Below are 27716 nucleotides of genomic sequence, written 5' to 3' on the forward strand. Positions count from 1 at the left end.
AGTAAAAAAGAAAATAAGAAATTGAGCTAAATACCATAATCGTATCACTAGCAAATACTATGTAAATATGCTTTTAGTGAAGCGTAAGAGCATACCTCTTTGTCAAAATCAAACCCATGTTAATCTTAGACTTCAAGCTTATAAGTTTTATCCTGTTTCAACTTTTGTGTTTCAATTGTACTTACCAAAATACCTCTGGGCGTAGGCCCTATATATCGTACTTGTGTCTTGTGCTTATTTAATTTAAAAAATGCTTTTCATTATTACAATTGGAACTTTGTTCTGTACTCATCCACAGTCAATCAGTTATAATTTCGTCATTTTTCGTTAATACTCACAGGGAGACTACAGATATTGAAGAAATTTTGCAGCTGTAACAACTATTTGAAGATTTTTGTGTATCACAACTTTCCACGGCACTCTTACGGTTTTGGGGGCGTCTAAATATCATTTGCTTACATTTAATTAAAGTTTAGAACCGGCTCTGCTAATACTGGATGTAAAAATCCAAAACAAAAGTCCCTGATTAGAGTCTATACTATTTAATAGTTCAACTTCGTCAGTAGAATTTCTTTTCCGTTTATTCACCTTGCTCATTGTGTTTCGAACATTTCTTACATAAATCCTGTGCTACCAAAATTCCTATGATATCACATGTGATTGACGATACATTTGCACAGAATCGAAAACTTTCATTCGCGATGCAACTAACATTAGTATATTAATTATCCGAAAAAAAAATTGCAAACCAAAAGAGGAAAATTCTGCACTGTGTTGTGATTATAAAGTTACAAATACACAGTATCTAATCAGCCTCATGGTTTCTATTATGGGAACCTTGTGATTATTAATAAAGATGTCTATTTTTCGATACTGCTCCAAGTGGGATTCCTTTTTTGGATCCACCTTAGTCTGGTATTCCATTTATTATCAAATAAGAGCTCCTCAAGCTTCGGATCTCATTTGCGGCCTTGAGCCGTAAGTGCCTAAGTAATTAGGCATATGCTCATGTTATGAAATTGATGACACGGAATAAATTTACTTTGTTCCCTAAATGATAAAGCCTATTTGAGTTGAGTAAAGAAACTAAATCATTGTTTTATCGATATTGCTGCTGTCTATGGTTCTGAACTGTTACCATGTCTAAACCTTTTACAAATACAGAAGAGTTAGCTTTCTTTCGTGAGAGTCTAGGTAATGTATCTGGTGAAGATTTCGAAGGCGAAGAATTCATTGAGGAGGAAGAATCAGAAGGAGAAGAAAATTTGCCAGTAAGGCGAAAAAAATGCAGAAGAATTGATGATAGTGAGAGAGTCTACACTACTGTAGATGATGTCGTTGCTTTATTTATTACAGAAATTATGGGTCAAGTCATCACAAGGTAGCACTATATATTTTCTTATTTAATTTACATTTCGGACGTACACTCATGTCCAAAATTATTGTCCCATGTCTATAAATGTGTTGTTGTAGGAATATAATTTGATAACGAATTCGCTCGGTATTTCTTATAACATTAGGATGTGTATAATCGACAAAGACATGTATGTGGCAAATTTCATGTCGAAAGAGCAGTAAATAAGAACAATAAAATGAAAATGAAACTTTCTTGTCCATTTAGCAACATTTTATTTTATTCATTCTAATTTTCGTATTTATAATTCTTTTCCTATGAAATTTACCACAAATATACATTTCCAGATTATACACATAGTATCAGTATTAAAAGTACCCTGCAAAACCATTATAAAATTATATTGTTACAAGAAGACAGTTAAAGATATGCGACAATCATTTTGGACATGAGTGTACATAAAGAAATTAAGATGTTATAGTTTGGTATCTGGTGGTTCATTACTTAACTACAATAACGGCGCGCTTCATATGTTACTGTCTTCTCGAAGTAGCGTTGGAGAATGACTTCGATTCGCGGCGGGACCTCATGTGGTTCAGATCCCACGTTAAACTGGGTCCATGTCTCATATAGCCTCGCTGTTGAACGGGACGCTAAACTCAAAATCAAATCACATCAAATCTCTTTCTGAAATTAGGTTAAGTTAAGAGTTGCCCATACGCTTTTTTTAAAAAAATAAAAATTAGGAACAGGAGAAATGAGGTAAGAAATTATGATTTGGAGTTCTTATGTGATGTTTAGATGTGTAAGTTTGGTAGTAAAGTTATGTTTAATACGAGGAAAGATGTGTGGAAATTGGTACTACTTGCGAGACGCGGAAGATTTCATGATTCAGCAGCATACCCATTTTATGTCGAGAACACAACCCAACGATCCCTTACGGGGCTTCTAACCCGCTCTTACTACTACTACTACCCTTACTCCTACTCCTACTACTACTTATACTACGGATCTGTATAATAAAACTGCACGTTTTAATGTTTTTACTGCTTTTTGTAGGTTTGAAACTGGAGGGGCAACTCTAAACTTAAGCCCCAAAATTCACTAGAAAGAGACGTATTGTAAACTGTAATTTTGTAAGAACTGAGGGGTAAATTTTACCAGAAGCGGATCCAGGACGGACTTCCGAGGGGGGCGGTGGGTTGTAATACTGCTACTTAGAGCTACTATTAAGAACTCCAAACTCTGGGATGGGTTTCATTTATATATAAAATAAAAAAGTTTCCCCTTCGGAGGGGGTGGCGATTGCCCCGATCGCCCCCTTTGGATCCGCCACTGAACTTTACATTGTCCGCTCCAGCTGATATTTTTACGCAACCACCACAGTACAAATTAATTTTACCAAACATCCCTAACCCTAAGCTAACCCGACCCTATTCGATTCTATCCTACCTTACCCTAGTCTACTATACCCTTTTAAACGATTCTACTTATCGATTCGCAGTTTTCTCTTTGATTAAATTATGGAGTGAAGTAAGTTAGTTTGTATTCCGGTAAAATAAATAAATTTCAAATGGTTATCTGAATAATGAAACAGTGGCGATTTAGTTATATTTCTGAAAGAAAATCGCCAAAATTAAAAGTAGAAAGGAAAGAAATCTATGATGGAAACGAATTAATTCCAAGTAGCGCAATGCAGAAAGTTGTAATACAGCAATGGCGCAACCCTTTCTACTTTCGTTGTCATCAATACCACTTGGAATTAATCACTCTCCTTTTCGTATCCTTACTATACCTTTAATTTAGAGACAATTCGAAATTTAAATATTGTATAATCAATATATTCTTATTGAAGTGCTCAAAATGCATTGACCTACGTGTAAACTTTCAAGAATAAATCCCCATTATACCAATCCCTTGAAATTAGCACAATAAATGATAATTTCATTTTGTGTTTGATTTGTGTTATGCTGTTGCTGTTATTTTTTTTAAGTCATCTGTTTGTGACATCATTTTGATGGGATACGACTTTCTTTACATTCTTTTGACCCGACGTCAATACCTATTTGTCTGGCAAATATTACACTTAGAAGAGGGAGGCCGGCGAAACATCGGACGGCTGCTGCTCAAAAACGCCGCGGAGTTGGAGCTATGTTTATTTGAACTTTTCCCCTTGTTTTTAGCTGTAGAATCACTTCCAGAAGTTTTTTCGGTCTTATTTCTACCACCTTGTATATATTCTAAAAACTTCCTACATTATATTTGGCCTAGGATCATGGTTCAAACGTCATTTTCTTCAGTATAACACTTCCTTTCCAACGGTACCATTAACATGTCTGTATCATACATATGAACCGGGAAATTCGGGAAAATACGGAAAATTTTCTGAAAAGTTGGAATATTTGCGCCCCTCGGGCCAGGGCCCGAGTTTGTGTAGGGGTCTTAAAAAATTGGGAAATACTCAGAATTGCACACAATCAGAATGCAAAATTTCAATCTGATATCTTGAAAACTAAGGGCGTGAAAAAATTTTGAAAATTGCCTTAAGTAAAAAAAAAAAAAAAAACAGTCACGCCCCTTCGCCCCCACTTGGCGCCGCCAACTTGACCATCCGGTTTCAAAATGCATCTGGGGTATTCTTTGGTCCATGCTTGACTTGACCAATAAAAAATCCCTGTTTAATGCCTGTTATAGGACCTAAATAAGTGGTTAAAGACAACAATATGCTATGGTAACTCTTGTTATCATAAATCCTAAAAGAGTTTTAAGCTTTGGAAAGGGTATATCCGGATGAGGTGAAAAGTGACCTTACACGGATTGCTGTGATATTTAGATCGAAGGTGTCTCATATCGAAAGATGACTTTGGCAAGAAAATCAACTTCAAAAACCTTAGAATTTCGAAGTTATTGTTGAAAATTCAAAAATCAAGAAATGTTCATATCTCGGAAGCGACTTGAGTTACGAGGGTGAAAGGAAACAGGAAATAATGTATTTCACTGTTCATATTTCTAGCGAATAGCATGTGGAAAATGTTTGAATTCAAATCTTTTTGTTTTATATTTGGGTGACTATCTCCTATTTTCCATCATAGAAGCAGTACCAACCCATCTATAATGAATTTTGACCATGGTTTGATACCTTAGTTGCAGCTTGGTGTAAAATTATGAAAACTTAAATTGGGATATTGTATTTTGCCTGCAAGACAGGCAACCCACGGTACGCCATAAATGTTTTGGCCGGAACGAACATTGTTAGAAGTCAAAGATGGTCGATTTTGAGTTTCTGACTCGTCATGAATGACTCTACGTGGCAATATAACTCCCATAATTGTACTTGTTCCAAGAAAATATTTTTCTCTCTAAGTCATGATTGAAAATATAGATATCCTACTAAGGCAGATTGAAAATCGGTAGCACTAGCGCTCTCACGCGGTTTCTAGAATAGGTAAGATTATAAGAGTTATATTTCCATGTAGAGAGATTCATAATCAGCCAGAAACTCAAAGTGGACCATCCTTGACTTCTCACAGTATATTCGTGCTGGCCAAAACATTTATGGCGTAACGTGTGTTGCCTATCTTGCAGGCAAAATAAAGCATCCCAACTTAGGTTTTCATGATTTTACACTAAGTTGTAACTAAGGTAGCAAACCATGGTCAAAATATATTATAGATGGGTTGGTGTTACATCTATGGTGGAAAATAGAAGGTGGTCATTCAAACATGAAACAAAAAGATTTGAATTCGAATATTTACGATGCGTTTTTCGCTAGAAATTTCAAAGGCGTATGCATTGTTTCTCGTTTCCTGTAAAGTCCCTCTAGCAAAGTATATTAATATATTTTTCACCCTCGTAACTCATGTCGTTTCCGAGATGTGAACATTTCTTTTATTTTCGACTTTTCCACAATAACTTGGAAATTCCAAGGAATTTCAAGTTGATTTTGTGGCCACAGTTGACTTTGGATATGAGGTACATTTGGTATAAATATCACAGCAATCCGTGAATGGCCACTTTTCACCCTGCTATACCAGACCCTTTCAGCAGTGCTTCTTTCAGTTTCTTGCTGGAACCTTTCTCCAGTCGCAAATGGCAATATACGTGTAATGAAAACAAACGAGTTTCGTTTCACAGTATGATAGACTTCCGAACTATGCAAATTCAATACTCAAACTTGAAGTTGCACATTTATAACTACTGGTTGCAATAGATTAATAAGATCACAGATTGAACCTGTATCTCGGATGCTGAATCCATAAAAAAAAAAAAAACTCGCTTCCCTTTACTGTTTTTGTTTTATGGCGATAAGGGTTGAAACTTGAAATCGTTAATTTGAACCATTTCAGTTCGAATAGAAGGTTAAGGGAGGAGATGGAATCTATTCTTCGGACGCTGAATCGATTGCAAAGAAACTGAATCTCAATATCTTTTATTGTTTAGTTGCTCTACGGAAATCAGTATTGAAATTAGAAGTAGTAATACATTTCAGTCACTTCTACTTTCTGGTGTTGCGGGTTGTGATGGTATGTGCCCTTGTAGCTATCTTTTACCATTTTTGTTCTATGGTGATAAATGTTGAAACCCGAACTCGTTAATTTGAACCACTTCTGATTTTAATAGAGGTTTAATTAAGGAGAAGGAGATTTTAAAAAAAAGGCATGAAGTATGTTTCCTTGCCTACTCAATATGGCTTATTTTTGGAAGTTGGCATAAGTTAAGTGTAATGAGGTGAATTCACTTAACTTTAGAAACATGTTCCGCGGTAAGTTTAGTGAAAGAGAAATTCAATTTTGATGAAGCATTGTATGTGTTTCATTGGAGGTTTAAGCAAATACTGCTATTGGATAATGTGGAAATTGACCAAAGATAAAGTTGTGAAATTTCCAAATAAAAAAATTATAAAGAAATAGTTGAGTTTCGTTTCATATATATTGAAACTACGCTAGATTTTCAAACTATGGGAATTCATTACAGAAACCGGAAGTAGTAGATTATCACTTCGGATTGAAAAGAGAGGGATAAGGCCAGAAATGGAACCTGTTCTTCGGACACTCAATCTATATAAAACAGTTTCTTGCTCTTTGTTAACAATTATTCCTCTATGTGAATCAATATTCAAACCGAAATTTGTACTAGTTTTACTTCTTCCGGTTTCAGTAAAGGAATAAGATCTGGGATGAAATCTGATCTTCATAATCATAAATCCATATCAAAAAAATTATTTGCCATATCCTATTACAGTTTTCGTTCTACAAGGATCAATATTGAAACCAGAAGTGTACTAGTAGACTTCTATCGCTTCCACTTGCAATAGAAGAATGAACGTAGTAATGGAACCTATTCTTAGGATGCTGAATCGGTTTTAATAAAAATAACTTCTCGTTATGTATTACCATTTTAATTATGACAATCGCTCTTTAAATCGGATATCTTACAATTCCACCACTTCCGATTTAAATAAGCCAATGAAGGATGAGATGAAACTTTTTCATGGGACGCTGAATCTACATCAAAAGCCCATTTTTCGCTATCTCATTAGCATTTTTGCTTTATGAAAAGCATCATTGAAACCGGGTATAGTGGTAGATTTATACCACTTCCGGTTGAATAAAGTCAGAAATGGAACCTGTTCTTACGACACTGAATCGATGTCAAATAGACTAGTTATTGCTATAAAAAGAATAGTTATGACCGTTTCTGCTCTGGTGATCTATGTTGAAACAGGAAATGATTGGTTTCTACTACTTCCGGTTTGAATAGACGACTTAGAATCTTTTTTGAGACCTGAATCTATTCCGAAAATCTGCTTTTCGCTGTCTCTTGCCTAACACTAGTTGACAAACTTATATATATATATATATATATATATATATATATATATATATATATATATATATATATATATATATATATATATATATAGATAGATAGATAGATAGATAGATATAGATATAGATAGATAGATAGATAGATAGATAGATAGATAGATAGATAGATAGATAGATAGATAGATAGATAGATAGATAGATAGATAGATAGATATAGATATATATAGATATATATAGATATATAGATAGATAGATATCCATACTTTCGTATATCATAGTTTGGAACTCTAAATATCACTTGCTTCTTCAGAGAATGACCACGCTAGTTGAGCTGAACACTTGCAATTCACTTCTGAACTATCGGTTAAAGGTGAGAAAAGGTTCCCTCGCTGCAAACAATAACAAATACAGACAGAACTTAAATAGCACAGAGTTTATGTTAACGTAATCTAATGACTTTTGACTATTAGTTCCAAACATTTACTTTGCGAATAAAAGTCTTTGTGGTTATCTCTTGCTCTGTCCACATTGGTATTGTTAACATTCGAATAATTCATTATTCCAATATTCGGATAATGGATTTTTCGAATAATCGTTATTCGAATATTTTTCGATAATCGTTATTCCAATATTCAGATAATGGATTTTACGAATAATCGTTATTCGAATATTCGGATAATGGATTTTTCGAATAATCGTTATTCGAATATTCGGATAATGAATTTTTCGAATAATCGTTATTTGAATATTCGGATAATGAATTTTTCGAATAATCGTTATTCGAATATTTGGATAATGGTTTTTCGAAAAACCGTTTTTCGGATAATTGATTTTTTGAATAATAGTTCTTCGAATATTTGGATAATGAATTTTTCGAATAATCATTATTCGGATAATGGACTTTTCGAATAATCGTTATTCGAATATTCGAACAAAATTTGTTATTCGAATAATTTTAACAGCCTTAGTCCACATACTTTCAATACTATTTTTATATTTTTCTGTTCACAGTTGGCGATCGATAAGATGTGTGACACCAGTGCCCTCAAAGGTGATAGAATTACCAGAAGCTGAAGAAGAGGAAACAGTCGTTGAAGAGGAGAAAGTTTCAAAGTCTGCCAAATCGAAGAAAAAGAAAAAGGTGGGGAAAGATTCGAAATTGGAAGCGAAACAATCAAAAACGTCTCTCACAAAAGATGGAGAAACATCAGGTTCCAAAATATTAAGACGTAAAACTAAAGAAACAGAAGAGTTCGAAGAGGAAACAGAAGAAGAGGAACAGGAAGGCGAAGGAGAAGTTACATGGAGGAAGAAACTTCCGCAGGAGGAAGTTGAAATTATATTCACCAGTGGTAATGTGTATGAAGGTCACGTGTCACGAAAGATGTTGAACGGAATGGGCAAATACGTTTGGGATGATGGTGCTAGCTATGCTGTAAGTTATTTATAACAAAACATTTTATCTTTTCTTGAAAGTATTTGTGTGCATTTTTATGCACAAAGGTGCCCGAAATCGCGAGGTTGGCACTTATGTTCAGTTGGCTTGAATCTAATGAAGTAAGGGTGATATCAAAATCATGTTTTACGCGTGGTGCTAAAATGATATTGTAAGTGTGATGTCGACTGTGCATGATATCGAGAGGATGATGTGAACATGAGGTCGACTGAGTGTGATGTTGAAATGATGTAAACTTGAGGTCATATTGCTGTATGAATGTGAGGTTGAGTGAGTTTGGTGTCGAAATGATGTGGGCAGAGATAGCGTGGGTCAATGAAAACAACCCACTGACCCACCACCCACCGTGACCCACTCTGACCCACAACCCACCATGATCCACTCTGACTCACCACCCACCAAAACCCGTCGCCAACTCTGACCCATGATCCATGCCGTCCTCTCAACTGAATAAAGAGTATACATTTGTAATAAGACAAGGCTATGGAATTATTACTAATTAGTTTGAATTTCTACGGTCAATCGCCCAAATACCGCTCTGTTACAATACTGGTGGATCCGACACTCACTATATAAAATTGTAAAATATTTGTTACGGTGAATTTCAATTTAATTGTCATATATAATTATTTCCTTGTTGAATTACAGATACTTTCCAGTGGAAAATAGGATGAAATTTCAGTCTCAAATCAAAATAACTCCTATTGCTACTATTACAATTACAAATATCAATATCCAAAAGTACCTTAAGTTTTTTTTTTTACTTAGATATCTTAGGTACGTAAATAGAAACAAGTGAAAAAGAATTATGTAAGTAGTAGCTAAATGGCAAGCGTAAATAGAAAATGAAGGCCTTGAAAGTAAATAGTGGACAAATTCACCATTGTTCAGAAGATACTGCCTACAATGTACTGAGCATGGTAGGTCGTAGCGGGTCGTTGAAGCAGGGTGGGTCAAGGTGGGTCGGTGGGTCACGATGTTGGTGGGTCGCAGTGGGTCATGTCTTGTTGACCCACTACCCACTCACAAACCTGGACCCACCTCCCACTGACCCACTCCATCTCTGGATGTGGTGAGAGATCGAGAGAGAGTGGTGTTGAATTGATGGCGTGATCGTGAGATTAGGTTTAAGTGGGTACTTTTGTTTACACTTGGATTTTAATTTAGCATTCATCTTTAGTTCGTATCTCATTAGAGCTGATTTTAAATTACGACTAATTGTTCATCCACTGTCATTTTTATCAGCTTTTATTCTCTAAACGGTGCTAGAACAAAAGTCACCTGTAAATAATTATGATAATTTTAAAAATCCAGGGACATGGCAGGAGTACTAAGCCAAGTTCTAGAAGTCTAGCATATGCCACGTGTTCTTTTACTCAAGATTTATTTATCACTTTCATAATATTTCTTTGATTCAAGTGACTAAAATGGCAATTGAATACGTTATTAAGCACTATCGGGCCATGATTTAGTAGAATACTGAGTTTTAATGTTAAAGTACTTAGCAGAAATCCTCTCTCTTTTCTTTCCCATGAAAATCTTATATATTTTGCCGTTGACTCACTTACTTGCTCATCAGAACTTGTAATTGTGGATAAATGATATTTGGCGCAAATGTAGTGTACAGTGTACACGTAAAGAAAAATCTAAGAACACCTCTGCATTAGCCAAATAGGAGATTAGGGTAATTTACTACCTCCATAACTTTTCTCCAAACCTTCTCGTAAAATTTAAATGATATATACAGGGTGGACCATTTATCTTGATACGATCGTGTAACTTTTAAACGGATAGTTATAAAACTTTGAAGAGTTGTACCATGTAAATATCGGCAGAGGGACAACGTCTAACATACTCAGTGATAGCACCAGGTTAACAGTATCGCCAACCCAACATAGAGTTATATTTTTCAAATTGCACTACATCAGATTATTACACAGTTCATATCTACATGTTAAAATAAAATTTAAGATATCACACTAAGTGCTGAAAAGATTCGAAAGGAAATCACCACATCCCAAGTATTGCAAATAAAAGAAGAGTTACTCCTGGAAGAGGAATGGACAAGAGTATCAGTAGCACTCACGGAAACTGCAAGAAAAGTTGTGGGAGAAACTAAAGGAAGAGGCCTCACTGATAAGGAAACATGTCGGTGGAATAAATTAGTTCAGGCAGCTATGAAGAAGAAGAAGGAATGACACGAAAAAAATGGCAGAACTCTGGCAATCAACTAGATCTGATGGATTACAAAGAAGCGAAGAAGACAGTTAGTGTAGCAAAAGGCAAGGCTTATGGTGAGTTGTATATACAAGCAACTTGGAAACAAAACGGGGAGAAAAGACCATATACAAGCTTTTGAAGGTAAGAGAGAGACACAAAAGAAAGTTATTTCACATGTACGCTGCATCAAGGACAAAAATAACGATGTTCTGACAAGTGAGGAGAAGATAAAGAAGAGGTGAAAGGAGCATTTCCAGGAATTTCTTAATGAAGAAAACCCGAGGGAAATGTGCGAAAATCTGTCCACGAATCAGGGACTGGTTCGGCCTGTGACCGTGGTAGAGGTAGAAAACTGCCATGAAAAACATGAAGTGCTAAAGCTCCAAAATCTGATAATCTTCCTATCGAAGCATGGAAATGTTTAGTTACAGAAGGAATGCAGTGGTTTACTACACTTCTTAATAGAGTATTGGAAACGGGAAATATGCAAAATGAATGGAGAAGCACCCATAATTACTGCTTTTTGGAAACAAAGGAGATATGCAAGAATGTGGCAACTACAGAGGAATAAAACTTATGAGCAATGCAATGAAGCTCTGGGAGAGAGAGGTAGAAACAAAATTGAAAGAGACCGAAATTGCAGAGAACCAATTTGGTTTCTGCCAAGGCGATCGCCAAACATGCAACATTTGCACTTAGGATGCTAATGGAAAAGTGCAGAAACTATCAGAAAATATGGTTTTCATCGACCTAGAGAAAGCGTATGATACCTAGGTAGTGTGCCACGGAATCTTATTTGGTGGGCACTGAAGTAGAAGCATGTTCCGAACACATACATCTGTGTAATTCAAGACATGTATAATGGATGTAGGACAGGAGTAAAGAGCGCGTGCGGAATAACAGAAGAGTTCTCAGTTAAAGTGGGACTTCATCAGGTATCTAATCTTACGGTTAGCCCATATCTTTTTGCAACTGTGATGGATGAACTTACAAAGGATATCCAAGAGTTAGCACTTTAGAATATGCTATTTGCGGGTGACATCACACTGGTAAGTGAGACCAAGACAGATGTGCAAGAGAAATTAGATGCCTGGAGAGGAGCATTGGAAAGCAAAGGGCTTAAAATTAGTAGAATTAAGACAATATTTACATTGTCCTTTCAGGAAAAATGTAATCAAGAATACAACTGGACAAAAAAGAGGTTGTAGTCACGAAGAAATTCAAGTACGTGGGATCAATTCTGCAGGATAATGCAGGAATACAAGAATATGTAAATAGCAGAATTAGCAGAGATTGGACGAAATGGAGAGAAGCACACCAGGGATGTTGTGTTACCATAGGGTACCAATACGCCTTAAAGGAAAAGTTTACAAAACTTAGTGAGACTTGCCTTATTATACGGAGCGGAATGTTGGATGACGAAGAAGAAAGAGGAATAGAAGTTGCATGTTGTATAGATGAAGATGCTGCGGTGGATGTATGAACGTGACACAAAAGGACAAAATTAAAAATGAAGTGATCCGGAGAACAGTAAAGGTGAGATCAGTAACATAAAAATTGCAAGAAAGTAGATTGAGATGGTTTGGGCATGTAAGAAGAACTTTGAAATACGTAGTTCACCGAACAGATGCTATAGAAGTGAGTGTGAAACGAGCTCGAGGCCGGCCAAAGAAGAAGTGGGGAGATTGTGTTAACAACGACATGGTGCAGTGTGGTGTTACAGCGAATAGGAACAGGTAGAAGTCAGTGATCCGAAAAGCCGACCCCAGCTAACTGGGAGAAAAAGCTTAGAAGTTATGTAGTGTAGCAAACGAAGGATGCCACAAAATCATAAATATCAAAATATCAGTGACTTCTATAGGTCGACAGAGCGGTGAGAGGGTCGTGGCCAAAACTGGAACTAACATCAAAACATCCCTTCCCAGCAGGGTTACCAACTACAGAATATGTGTCACTAATGTGCGTCCCAAGTAAACAAAAAAAAATCCACGCATTTTTGTTTGATCGAATGTCGTGTGAAATCGAATGTCGTTTGAAATATTATTCAGAACACAGTATTGCAATTATTTAATACTGTGTTTAGAGAAAATTTGATAAATTTAGTCGGATAACTAGTAAGTGATGAAAATTGGACTTTTCGCCAGTAACATTGATTTATAATCCATAGTTCGCGGAACAATAGTTCTTACTACTAATAGACGAATCTATGATTTGAACCCGAGATTTGAGCCATTTTGAAACCAGAATGCTAAATGCTAACTTTTATTTATTCTACCAAGTACACCTACCGAGTAAACAAAACACAACCACAATTACGGACACTAATGAGGATGAGATATCTACGCAGAGTTCACTAAGACCACACGACTCGTTCCGTTTAATCACTCATGTAGTTACACACTCTGTCACACTCTGTGCGAACAGATTGATCGTACTGGAATTTCGAATGTTTCCAAGAAAAGTATGACAAGGAGTTATCAGGTGTTTCTAGTTCACTGAAATCTGCAGGGTACACGCACTGAGCTCACCTACTTCATGTCTCATCCACCCCAGATGTATCCTTACAAAAACAGTAAGTAAAATCATATCAAAATCTGAGAGGTTTACAGAAATGATACACCGCAGTTTGACATTACACTTGAGTTGGACAGAAGCATTTTTCGAACGCTGCTTATTGTAAAGAAATTAATTCCAATTTAGTATGGCAACATACAGCTAGCGGAGTAGTAAATTCTTACGATGACTTTGGCGAGAAATATTTGCGGATCCCTAGGCAAGAAAAGTTTGTAACGCCTCCGTTTTTAAAAATAGTTAATAATAATAATAATAATAATATTGGAAAGGTGCCGAATATCGGATACTGTTTCAAAAAAAGGAATACAAACTTTAACAACAGATATTTCATTGATATCATCATCATCATAAGTATTCTGCCTTTATTGGCAGGTCACTTGCCGCAGCTGAGAAGCTTCCATGCTCCACGGTCCTCCTTTAACCTTTTCGTCTTCGCGTATGATCTTTCTGTTTTAATATCACCCATTAATTGTAATCTCCTTCGCCCCCTCCCTCTCTTTCCCGCCACCATACCCTCTAGGACGTCCCTCATGATACAATCTCTTCTTAGGCAATGTCCCAACCAGTTTCTCTTCCTCTTCCTAATAATATCTAAAAGTGTTCTTTTCTCACCCACCATTTCTAACACTCTCTCATTCGTTTTCCGCTCGACCCAACTAATTCTTTCCATTCTTCTCCACACCCACATTTCGAAGGCTTCAAGTCGATTTTCATCACCTTTACGTAATGTCCACGTTCCCATACAGTACAACACTCCACACGAAGCATTTTATGAGTCTTTTTCTCAACTCTTTGTTCAAGGTCCCACAAAACAGTCTTTTCTTTCTTTTAAAGGCTTCTTTCGCCATTCCTATCCTTGCTTTTATTTCACTTTCGCATTTCATGTCATTACTAAGAATACTACCCAGGTATCGAAAACTATTCACTTGTTCTATTTTCTCCCCTCCTACTTTTATATTTGACACAGACCCCTTCGTTCCAATCACCATGGCTTTTGTCTTTCTAACATTTATTTTCATCCCATATTCTTCGAAGCTCTTTCTCATTTTTTCTAACATTTTATTGACTTTCTTTTCAGATTCTGCAACAAGCGCCATATCGTCTGCAAATCTTATGCATCTAATCATTCTAGCTCCTACCGAAATGCCATCATCATCATGTAGGCTCTTTTTCACTATCTCTTCTAGATAGACATTAAATAGTGTTGGCGAGAGGCAGCATCCTTGTCGAACTCCCCTTCCAATTGCACTCTCTTCCGTCAGTTCTTCCCCTATCCTAACACTTACTTGTTGGTTCATGTATAAGTTTCTTATGAGTCTTCTATCTTTCCATTCCAACCCTATCTTTGTTAGAACTCCCAACAACAATTCCCAATTCACGCGGTCAAAAGCCTTTTCTAGATCAATAAATACAACATACATCTCTTTCCCTTTTTCTATAAATCTTTCACCGATCACCCTTAATAATCCAATAGCATCTCTTGTGCCCTTACCTCTTCTGAACCCGAACTGCTCTTCCTCAACATCTTTATTTGTTCTTCCATATAACCTTCTGTTCAGTATTCGGAGCAGAATTTTAGCTGCATGAGATATGAGACTAATAGTTCTATAATCCTCACATCTCTTTGGGTTCGATTTCTTAGCCATCGGTATCATGATCGTTTTCAGAAAGTCTCTTGGCCATTCTCCTGTTTCATATATTTCATTGCATAGTCGCCACAATTCTTTCTTTCCCTTGTCTCCTATATTTTTGATGAATTCGATTGATATGTTATCTATTCCTGTTGCCTTTCCATTCCTAATCTCGGATATAGCCTTTTCAAACTCATCCCGAAGAATACTAAATCCTTTATCATCCTCGCCTACTTCATTTTCCACTTCAACATTTAGGCTACACGGTCTATCCCTACTCTCATATAAGTCTTCAACGTATTCTTTCCACCTTCCTATGACCTCATTTCTCTCGCTGACTACCTTCCCATTCTTATTTTCTACTGCCATCATAATACTCCCTTGTTTCCTCCGAAATTCCATAGATTTCACCTCCTTGTACATTTCCTCATATTTCCCAACTCTTTCTAATTCTTCTATGTCCTCGCATTTTCTTTTGTAAAACTCTTCCCTCGCTCTGTCTGTTTCTCTTCGTAATTCATTATTTAAGTTTCTGTACATCTTTCTGCCCTCTTCTGTATCAACCTGTTTCCACATCTTCCTCTCCCTCATTTTCTGCAACCTCTGCTCTGTAACCCATGGTTTCTTAGCAGTTTTGTGTTCGCGGTAACCTACTGTTTCTTCTGCAGCCTGCTGTAAGCAACGTTTAATATGTTCCCACCGTGCGTTACTACCTGCGCCTATAGTTTCCTCGTTTGAACATTTTTCTTCGAATTTTTCAGCGAAAAGATTTCTTATTTCCTCGTTTTTCAACTTTTCAGTATTCAACACTTTGTTACCTACTTTTCTTCTGCCTACATTTTTCAGTTGAATATCTACTTCGGCCAGCACAAGATTATGATCAGAGAAAATATCAGCCCCGGGAAGGGTCTTCGCGTTCTTTAAGTTATTCCGATACCTGTCCTGAATCATAACATATTCTATCTGATATCTTCCGCCGTCTATTGGTGATTTCCATGTATATCTTCTTCTCTTGTGCTGATTGAACCAAGTGTTCCCAATTACTAGTGAATTCTGTCTACAGAAATTCACCAGTCCCTCTCCCCTTTCATTTCTTTCGCCTAAACCATATTTGCCTACAATACTACCTTCCAGTTTTTCTCCCACAACTGCATTGAAATCTCCCATTAGAATTATACATGCACCCTTCTTCTCCCTATCTATAATTTCTTCTATTTTCTCATAATTTTCCTCTACTTCTTCATTTGCATGCGAAGTCGTCGGTGCATATATCTGTATCACCACTAGATCCTTCGTTTTCCCTTTAAGTCTTAACATCATAACTCTGTCATCAATAAATTCTACTTTCACTACCTTCTCCTTTAAGCGCTTTCCAAGAATTATTCCTACGCCATTATGACCGCCTTTTTCATTACCTGAGTAAAACATTCTATATCCTTCGCTGTTCAATACCCCATTACCTTCCCATCTAACTTCACAAACCCTACCAAATCTAAATTATTTTGTTTCATTTCTTCTTTAAGATTTTCTAATTTTCCTCCCTGTAACATAGTACGTACGTTCCATGTCCCTATCCTAAACCTTTTGCTCTTCCTTGTCTTTCTTTCTCTGTTTGTCTTCCCCCCATTATTACTTTCTCGTCCAATAGTCCTTCCCAAGCCATCCCCCTCCCGGAGATCCGAATGGGGGGATATTTTACCTAGCCTCTTCTAAATGTTCTGTTATCTTTGAAGATTATAATTTCAAAGTTTAGAAGCAATAAAGAAATATTAAAAGAGGTACAGAGTGGCATTTTTCTCAGTTTGGAAAATGGTTGCCCAATATCGGTTAGCAAGGGGTCTTAACATCGGACGGAAATTAAATTAGACGTATTTAAGGAAAACCACAATTGTAGAAAACTGTGCATTATTCTGATTATATTACATGGTGTAAACATACACAAAACGTAAAGTTGCAAAAGATGTAGATTTAACTAAACGTTATTCTACAAAATAGACTAGGCCTACTTTCTAAATATGTACATATGTATTTTTATCTTAACTAAACATAGTTCTATCAAACAGATAACTTTCTAAATATGTAGACTTTTCTGGTACTTAAACATTTGGTGTGCCCATTTAAGACATTAGATACATCGTATCCATCTCCAACACCTTTGTCAAGTTTATACGCTATGAACAAAACATTGAAAATTTTGGATGCCTTGAGGAACCCCATGTTCTTTTCATTGATGGCAGCAATAGGCTGGAGCATATCCTCAGGATCCCGCTTCTTCCTTCGAACGATTTCTATCATCTGTAATATTCGAAGAATGACATCAGCAATACCATTACCTAATATCTGATATCCGATATTTGGAACCTGTGTACTATCCGATATTTGGCAACGTAGGTCGTGTGGCAATTTTCAACTATATATATCTAGTAAACAGAAACAAACTACCAAAACATTATATAATTTAAAACTACTTTTCTTGGCCTATATTATAATTATACTATGAGTATGATTATGTTACCTTTATAATCATAAGGCAATCAACTGCAGTATAGAAATATTTCACAAGGTCAAAATCACAAAACACTTCACCATACAAATAAACCTGTTGCGAGAGGTATCGCAACTCAGGCGTCTAATGGTCCACCGATTGATGTGCAGTTACGATAACGGTCACTAGGCTGCAGCACCTTACACAAAATATTTCTCGGTATCCGATATTGGGAAACCATCCGATATTCGGTATCTTGGCTCTAATAATAAACTTTGGAAATCAATTAATCTCAACGATGTTTTTAGTGCTAAACAAATGAAAGATTTGTTTGCTTTCATTATTGCTATGTTAAAGTAAACTCACTGCCTGTCACCTATGTTAGTGGCCTAATACTACAAGAATAGATTATAAGTTTGTTTGAAGCCACCATTATGTAATGTTTTACGTAAACATATCCGAATTCGTAATTGTTTGTATTTACATTGAATCGATGGGTCTTTATAAAATCAGTGTCAAATTATATTTAGGTTCTTTGGCTTTGTGAGGCCCTGGGTCCAGGGCTGGATTAACCCATCTGAAGCCCCGGGGCTAGAAAAAATATGTGTCCCCTGCTCACTTCGCCTAATATATTTCTGTGAAAGTTAAGGGAATATGTTTATATTTTGGGTCATATTTTATTTTATGATGATGATGGTATCTTCTTAATTCTTTTTAGATAACCAGCTGAGATTTTTATCAGAGTGGAGGCCCTCGTCCATCCAAAGGTCCGGGACTACAGCCCCCTAAGCCCCCCCTTAATCCGTCCCTGCCTGTGTCATCACCCACCGCTTACGACGTCTTTGATATAACAAATGCATCATAACTATTAATAATAATAATAATAATAATAATAATAATAATAATAATAATAATAATAATAATAATAATAATAATAATAATAATAATAATAATAATAAGTATTTAATAAATTAAGCCGTCTTGTTTAATATTAGAAGAAAGCACAAGTTTTCTGAAATAATGATTCTTTCTGTTGTCCGTATGCCGATCGTTAAGAAAGATAAGATACCAAGGACTAACAACATGTATTATCTACTATTGATACTGCATCTCCCTCTCGATTACTTTCTGGTTTTGTCTCTAGCACGTTTAGTTTCCTAGCGCTTTAAGCCGTTGACAACTCTGTAAAAGTACCTGTTCTATGATATAAAGAAAGCGACACTAGCGACCTCAAGAAAAGGGAACCAGCGCTTGGTCGCACAGTACAACAGTATAAGGCAAGTGAGACAGACGAGGTAATGTATATCCATAGTACTTTAGTACTAATACTATGATCATGATATGACGGATTTCGAATGGATATGAACAAAGTCACAAGGGATTGAAAAATTGTCAAAAACCAAAATGTGTTAATGTAGCACCGGATGTTATGCTCTCGTGGTATGTTTTACCTACGTATATGTATATCATGAGAGTATATTTTCACTTCTTTGTGTGCTGGTAGATTGCACCCATATGTATATAGGCTACCTTTGAAATAATTTCCGAATTTCTGAATATTTTGTTTTTCTTTGATTTGCCTTTGTTATAGATCAGCTTTCTCGTAGGATTACCATATTCCTTACCAAAATATTTTATAATGAAATTATGGACAGTACTCTTTCAGTTCTCTGCACTTCCTACTACCGTACAAAACCAAACCTGTTATGTGTATTGGTCACCATATGAGATAATTTTTATTTAAAATATAAGTATAGACAATTAAATGCGTGATATCAAGATGAAAGCTTAACTGTAATATTAATTTAGCTGTCATATTGGGAAATATCGATTTTTTTTTTTTTTGTTTGCGTTAATTCCATTATTTTGCTTGTAGCTTTCGAAATACATTTTAAATTGTGTTTTAGTTATGATGTTTATGAAAGTCTTCTCGAATGGCAAAAGGAATAACTTCTGTTTCTACTTGTACACTTGGAATTCCAACGTACAATTGTAACTTGGTTTAGATTGTATGAAAATTATGTATAACGAAAATGTCAAGTTTCTTATTTGTTTTACTAACTTCAGGGGGAGTTTCTTGATAATGAAATAACAGGCAAAGGCCTTCTGAGGTTACCTGATTATAGTATTTACCACGGCGAATTATACAAAGGCTGGAGACATGGTTACGGTGTATTTCAGTCCGCAGATGGTAAATTTATGTATGATGGATACTGGAAAATGGGCAAAAAACATGGAATGGTAAGAAGTTATTAATTTATTCTAAATATTTTATAATTTTATACTTAATATAGCAGCTTGAAACAACAAAATAAATCAGAGAAGTGTTAGCTAATTATATATACATAAGTTGTTGAACTTAAACCTTCGGTCTGCTCCACACACCATAGGTTAAAATAAAGCGTAATTAAAAGTTCTAATTGTTTACATGTAATAAATTTAATAATAATAATAATAATAATAATAATAATAATAATAATAATAATAATAATAATAATAATAATAATAATAATGTTTGCCCATCAACAGCTCAAACTACACCGTACTTTCTATGCAATTATTTAATTACTTCATGTACACAGCTCCTGCAACTAGCGACATCTATCAGCGCCAAGCAATCAAGTGATAATGCACATAGCAACATATATTAGGTGACACTCTACTTATTAGGATGTACCGTGAAGCACTGGAAGGTTTGTGGTTTATTATAAGGAATTAATATTGTACTCCTTGTCTTTCTACAATGAGCATTACAAATCTCTTTAGCAAGGTTGTATAGTATACCAGGATAGCTTGACGGATTAACATGCTTCTGTTTTATAATTAGAATAACTCAAAATCTTTAGTTATAATAACAAAAATATTCTACTAAATTTGAATGAGTCATTCTGCTCGCAACTTACGGATCCACACAGAATACGATACAGGCCAAGGAAAGCGCAACATTTGCGATACTTCGAGTATCGACATTTGTGGTACTGGGACATTTGCGCTACTATTCAAAATAGAGATGCAAGGGTTCGAAAAAAAAACGGCTTTTTTGAAAAAAAAACTCGGTTTTTTTCTGCTTCGCTTTTTTGCTTGGGAAATGTTGGGCTTTTTTGAAAATTTTCTTTAAACTGATAAAGCAAACTTTGTTTCGCTTCTCAAAAAAAAAAAAAAAAAAAAAAACTCATTTAAGTACTGGTTGATGCAGATAATAATATGAAACCTCGAAAATAAACCATGAATTTCAAAAAGATTTTTTAAAATTCTTAACATTTATATTATGAATTCCAAAGGATTAACCAATATATGTAATAATATTTTAACCTCTTATATACAATAAGTACTTTTAAAAAAATATGCACAAATAACAAGCAAAATTGTATGTAGTATTTTTACTTCAAAATATCAGACACACTCTATTTGAAGCAAAATAAAGAAAAACATTAGAGAAATGTGCACATCAAAAGCTTCGTTTCGGGTGGTTCTGTACATCCTTGAAATTTTTCAGTTAAGTTTTAAGTTTCGTATACATTGTTTGAACATTTCGAACAAATTTTTCACTGATTGATCATATGTAATAATCTGTTACCACCTATCAGGTGCTTCAGATCTGCAAAATCGGTAAAGCTCCAAATTCTGTAATGCACTGACTGTTCCTTAAGCTTGTTCAGAATCGAGTAAGTATCGAATTTTCTGTTTATGGATCATACGGTTCATCTGAGCGTATGGTTTCCTAGGCTGTAGAATATATAACAAGAAAATTCAACATATAGTTACGAAACTTTTTTTTTTTTTTACAAAAAAGAAAAACTATGGAATACATTTAAAAAGAGTGGAAGAATCAGTCACTGTTCCAATTCACAAGAAAGACGACAAACTTGATTGTAATAATTATCGAGGCATTTCTCTTAACATTCTATTAGTAAGATTGACCCCATACGAAATTACATTTGAACATTTAGAAAAAACAAATAAATGTTAAATCTAGGACAGTTGAATATAAGTAATCAGATCGTTTTAAATGAATGCGAGAAAAGTAAGCCCGGGGATGAATTCAAAGCGTGTTTATCATTTCTCCCCAGTAACGCGAGACATTGTCAAATTCTACCCTTGTGCCAATTAGCAACACTACTGATAACACCACCACCTTTTACCCGAGTTGACTGCTATTCCTCTTGGCCTGTACTTCCATTAAAATACATTTTGTACGCAACTACTCGAAACATCTTTTGTACTTCTGTAGAAATAAATACTTCCTCTTCACAATTAATCTAATCTGTTATATACAATCGTCACTCCAGCTCTACATACATTTTTGTGTATTTCTACATAATTAGTATGGCCCTGCAAAATTACGTACCAAGAATCTTACCTCATCACCATTATCAAATAATAAATTCATACATTTTTTCTCCTAATGTGCTCACAAGTCTTCCTTAAATTCATCATCTTAGAACACTTTCACCATTACATCAGCAATAATAAACAAAACACGTACAAAATATACATCTATGGCTAATGTATATTTTATAGTAGCTTTGCTGAGACCCATTTGAGACCCATTTGAGTTGTTTGTCCGACTTTTCTCCGATAAATACGGTAATATCTCTGTTATTGTATTTAATGAAACTAGTTATACATTATTTATGTGTACAATTTGAAGTATTTACTGATATCTTGGATTTTCTTCTGTAGGGTGCCATTTATTACGAAAGTCCAAAAAATTTCTACATTGGTGAATGGGTGGAAGATATCAGAGAAGGATATGGTCTGCGACAATATCCTACAGGTGCTCGCTACGAAGGTGAATGGTTACGTGGACTAAGGCATGGTTGTGGAACTATGGTTTGGCCAGAAAATGAGGTACAAATAATTAGGAATAAGTTTCTATATACATTATCTGACATAATCAAAAATATTGGAGCTCATGTGGTTCGGATCCCACATTAAGCTGTATGTTCACGTCTCAGATAGATTCGGTGCTGAAAGTGTCGCTATACACTATCTACTCTAATAGTCTCTCTAATGCATGAGAAAGAAGAAATTGTAGTAATATTTCGATACTTTTCCCATAATTTTGAGGATAATTTCTTCTCTGTTTCTCTTACAAAGAGACTTCACTTCACTTTTCTTTGTAAGAGTTTTTCTGTTTCTCTTACAAAGAGACTTCACTTCACTTTTCTTTGTAAGAGTTTTTCTGTTTCTCTTACAAAGAGACTTCACTTCAAAATACTACTTTCATAATAATCTCAGGTCAGCAATCTCCCGATTGGTTTAACATTGCTTTCCACCCTTCGTATCCTTCCTTCCAGTTGGGCCGGATTTTCATTTCTTTGTAGATTTTCTTCTCTATATCTTGTATTATTTGGTCCGTATATTTCAATCGCGGTCTTCCACTAGATATATTTCCTGCAATTTCTTCCATAGCTACTAACGTGATTCCTCCATGTCTCATAATGTGTCCAATCATCCTATCTCGCGCTTTCGAAATATTCTTCCATATACACTTTTTTCCTCCTACAATTTTCACTACTTTCTCATCTGATACCTTGTTCGTCCATCTATTTTCATAATTCTTCTAAGCACCACCACAGTTTAAAGCCTTCTATTCTCCATTTTACCTCTTCTCCTAGTGTCCATGTCTCTTGCATTCATACAATGCTACACTCCACATACATGTTTTCCTCACCGTTTTCTTCACTTCTATGCCGATGCTTCCAGTTAGAATCTTCCGTTTTTCTTCTAATGTCTTCTTCGTCTGAGCTATTCTGGATCTTACATTTTGTTTACACTTGTTATCTCTCGTTATTTTACTCCCTAAAATATCAGAATTCGTCCACTTTTCCACCAAATGATCTATTTTGATCTTCACTTTTCTCAATATTTGTATTCTACTGCATCTTATAACTTTTGTTTTGGTCTTCATGTTGAATTAGCTGCTAAGTAGCTGTTGCATAGCGTTTGGATCTCTCTCTCTTTTTTTCTTGCTGTATGCCTACATTACATCTTTTTGATGATAGCTACGAGGAGTATATTGATTTGAAACGCTTTGGATACCTTTCAATTAATTATTCTAGAAATATTGGAACCTTATTCAATTGTAAACTTAGTCTGGCTTTGAGATAAATGAAAGAAAGAAAAAATGCACTCTATGTGGAATGTCGTAACTCCTTGTGAAACTCTTTCTTTTTCAAGACATTACGTCAAAAATGGGATGTGTCATATAAGTCGACAAATACGAGATTTGAACTTTCGGCTGATATTAATTACTCAAATCAGTTAATAGTTATAAGTGCAACATACACAAGAAAACCTACCTTTCTTACTTCTATAGGGTAATTAAGAATCCTATGCATTGGTTGTAAGTATAAAATGTTACTTTTTACGGCAGTGGACAATGTGGCAATATGTTTTGTCGTGTTTTTTCTTCCTAAATGCTGCGTCCACTTATGGGACTAACATCTTTGGTTGTAACGTAATCGAGACTTGGAAATTTTAAGTAACGTCTACGTGTCCGCATCTGGGAAAATTTTTAGTAGATAAGAGCAGTGTCCGCATTTGGGATGTCCACATCTGATATTGATTCGGAAAGACTAACCTTTCTACAAGAAATTCAGTCATCAAAAAATATGATATTCAAGAGATAATTGATGCCCGTAATCCTGGTGTCTGTTAAATGGTAAAATATATTTAGAAATTAAAATTATTCTAATTTAAAATGTAGAAACTTCGTCCTCACTGGATGATTATCTAACAACATAACATTATTTGTTAAATCTGGTCACCGAAATTTAAGAAGAAATTATACATTTTAACATACCAATAAAAGAAAATGTTAATGAAATATTTACGTAAGTAGTATGCTTCACTTGGTTGTTGGTGTTTGTGTTTCCCATTTTTTAGCTACTTCGAATTGTCTGTCACTGTTAAAATGCAACTCAATTTCTTTAAGATTACGCTAGTATATTACTGATGATTATAATAGGTAGGTGAAAGTATTAGAATGGTAACAAAGTGCTCTCATGTCAAAGTTTAATGAAATTTGTCATTGCATTGTATTTCGAGTATACTGATTCCTTGCTTTTTATTAAAATTTTCAAAAGTTAGTTCATTCATTAGATACTTCATCACATTATACAAATAATTTTTGCTTCTCCCTGTTAAGTGAGAGGAGAGAATCTACCCTTAAGTGAGTCAGTGTTTGTTAAAACGTTATATGTAAGCATTTTGAAAATTTTCGTTGTTTTCAAAAATGCTTACACGTATAACAAATTCGTAGTTTTATCAGTAAATGATAACTCATTTCGTTTTATCCACATTCCTTAACCCCTTTCGTACCAGTGACATTCTCATGGATGTCACGATAATGTATCCCTTATTAAGGGTCTATTAATCCTGCAGATGATGAAATTAGTTAATGGAAGCAAGTCAATACTTAGTTTTACTATTTTTCCTTAGGTGACAGTACCTTACTGATAGAAAAGGCACAAAAAAAAAGTACTGTCTCAGTAGATGACAGGTCTAATGGAGTATTCAATTACAACACACATGTGTTTGTTTTGACGATAAACAACTAGCAACATTGAGATCGGAAAAGAAAAAACTTTGATATCCGGTCAGTGTTGCCAACCTGAAGCAGCATAAAATCCCTTCAGAACATCAGAATTTCCCTTTTTCACTCCAAATGTTCCACACTGCAAATAAATTGTTTTTATCAGTAATGTGAATGCTCTTCACAATAACTATGTCCTATATAACGGTCTAGACAGTTTTTTAAAACAGTAAATATAACCAGTATTACAGGACGCACATATAAAAATGACACCTGAAACGCAAGGGATTAAAGGCAATAAAAATGAAAGTCGTTAAAATAGTGATTGACTTTTTTCTTTTTAACAAATACCGAATCAAATGATCTGTAAATATGAAAATTATAGTAAAGTTTCTATTCTAGATCTACGAGGGCGAATGGCATGAAGGCGATATGGATGGATATGGAGAATACACTTGGGAAACCTTCCTGAATTCTAATTTTTGTTATCCGACGAAGAACATGTATAAGGGGCGCTGGCGGTGCAACGAACGTCATGGTTTAGGAGAATTTCAATATTCGTCTGGATGCCGTTACCAAGGAGAATTCAAGTATGATATCAAAGATGGAGACGGAGTGTTGTATTGTCCTAATGGCGAAGTATTTCCCGTTACATTTGCAGATGACAAATCTATTCATCAAATTCCTTTCCCTTACCATGCTCCTACTCATCTTATAGACTTAAGTGAATATTTGGAAATCATTGACCCTGCATGGAAGAACAAGGAGAAAGAACTCCTGGAAAATGCTATTCTAAGAAATATATCGTATTTAAGAGGAATCTATCGCTGTTACTGTAATGTGGCCTCAAATGAAATAGTTGACTACGATACATTTATGCTTCGGATCTTTCTATGGCAGTTACTTTGCGATAGTAAACTTAACACCAAAGGTTACTCATTGGTACAATTTGACAGAATGTTAGGTGCGTATTAATATTCTAACTACTACTGAATTTTCACCCTTCATTTCATATTAGTTTTAATAAAAACAAGGCAATATAAATTGCCTTAAAGTTAAGATTTTTTTTTTTAAAAAAAAAGCACTCATTTAATGTATGTTGTGAAGATGTTAATGTCTTCACAAATTTTGCAGGAAGTGGCTGCAATAAGTGAAGACCTTTGATTTAACATGGCCTATAAACGTTTTCTAATACATATTTCGGGTCTATTAAGTTTTTCTTTATTCTTTCTCTTTCTCTTTCTCTCTCTCTTTTTAACTGCACAATAGATGACTGTAAACCACTACGTTAATGCAGCTATACCTTCATATGGGCATGATAAAGTTATACCTCAAGTTATTATTAATAGTCAAGTACTTCATGAGGAAATAAATGTCCAGCCATTTAGAAAAGTAATAAACCTGAAATATATAACGAAAACTGTTCATAGCCCATGTTAAATGGGAGCTCCTAATGCATACTAGCTGTCTGTATTATTGGTGGATCGAGCCCGAGGTCGGGGGGCCTAGGCCCACCCAGTTTTTTGAGTGACAAAAATAATTGAAGCTATTATTTATAAATTTTTGAAAGTTTATACTAAACCAAGGGCGCCCATCAGGTGGGGCAAGATGGGGCGCTTGCCCCCTCCTAGAGGAAATTGTACTTCAGAATATCGAAAACCCAACAGAATTTTTATATTAATTACAGCAAAATTTGAACCTATATTTGAAACGTCGCTTATACATGCTAATTCCCAGCATCTTTTTCGCGAGACAAGCGTGCCAGTCCCATCTAATAATAGTTCCAGGGCACCACCAAAAAGTAAAAAAATAAGTACAAATTTTGTCGCAGTTTTGTATTTTTTATACAACTTTTCCGGTTATTTATTGAATTAACCTTGCAGAGCCGCCACTGATCTGTATCCCCTCTTGCATCTGCTTAATATTGCTATCCGGGGCTCCTTCGTGGACGAGTGACTTTTTGTACATCTGGTTCCAGATTCGATGCCCGGTATAGGATAATCGCCATGAATACAAATCGAATAGTGGTTTGAATCGCAGTTGGAATACTACATCTTATCCCCCAACAACCAACATCTGATTTATGATTTGAATTTTATTTTTTCATTGAAATTACAAGATTAAACTATATAACCTATAAATACAGAGTTTCAAAAATTTAGAAATATAAGCTATACTTAGCTACTCATCATCATTACTAAGAAGAATAAAGTCTGCTTAACAACAGTAAAGAGGATCATGTAGAAGTTTCAATTTTGTAGATGTCAACCGCTGAAGGATTTTGCTGCCATCTAACAATTTGTAGCATTCTACAATTTTGTTTCAATGGACAGGTTAAACATGACGAATTTTCGTTTCTTTCCACTGGGTTCCAAGGCCGTGAGGTACTCATGGAACTTACAATGGTTATTATTATTATTATTATTATTATTATTATTATTATTATTATTATTATTATTATTATTATTATTATTATTATTATTATTATTATTATTATCATTATTATTATTATTATTATAAAACAGAGAATTGCAATTTTTGTTTAAATTTCTGAAAGAAGGAACCTTCAAAGAGCAAACAGGTCAAAGATAAGTAAGGCAGGAAAACTTATTTACATGAAACTAAAGT

General features: G+C 35.0%; 1 protein-coding gene across 1 annotated transcript in view; it reads left to right on the forward strand.

The window, feature by feature from the left end:
* Window positions 1-1026: 1026 nt before the first annotated feature.
* LOC145672544 (uncharacterized) overlaps window positions 1027-27716 on the forward strand; it is a 72042-nt gene continuing 45352 nt past the window's right edge. Inside the window, exons 1-5 of the mRNA XM_081741703.1 lie at window positions 1027-1381; window positions 8194-8617; window positions 19616-19789; window positions 22232-22399; window positions 25491-26052. Of these exons, the coding sequence (XP_081597829.1) occupies window positions 1140-1381; window positions 8194-8617; window positions 19616-19789; window positions 22232-22399; window positions 25491-26052 (1570 nt within the window). The 5' untranslated portion in view covers window positions 1027-1139. The remainder of the gene's footprint in view (window positions 1382-8193; window positions 8618-19615; window positions 19790-22231; window positions 22400-25490; window positions 26053-27716) is intronic.

Source organism: Thermobia domestica, chromosome 2, assembly GCF_964235325.1.
Source record: "Thermobia domestica chromosome 2, izTheDome1.hap1.1, whole genome shotgun sequence".
In the NCBI taxonomy this organism is placed as follows: Eukaryota; Metazoa; Arthropoda; class Insecta; order Zygentoma; family Lepismatidae; genus Thermobia; species Thermobia domestica.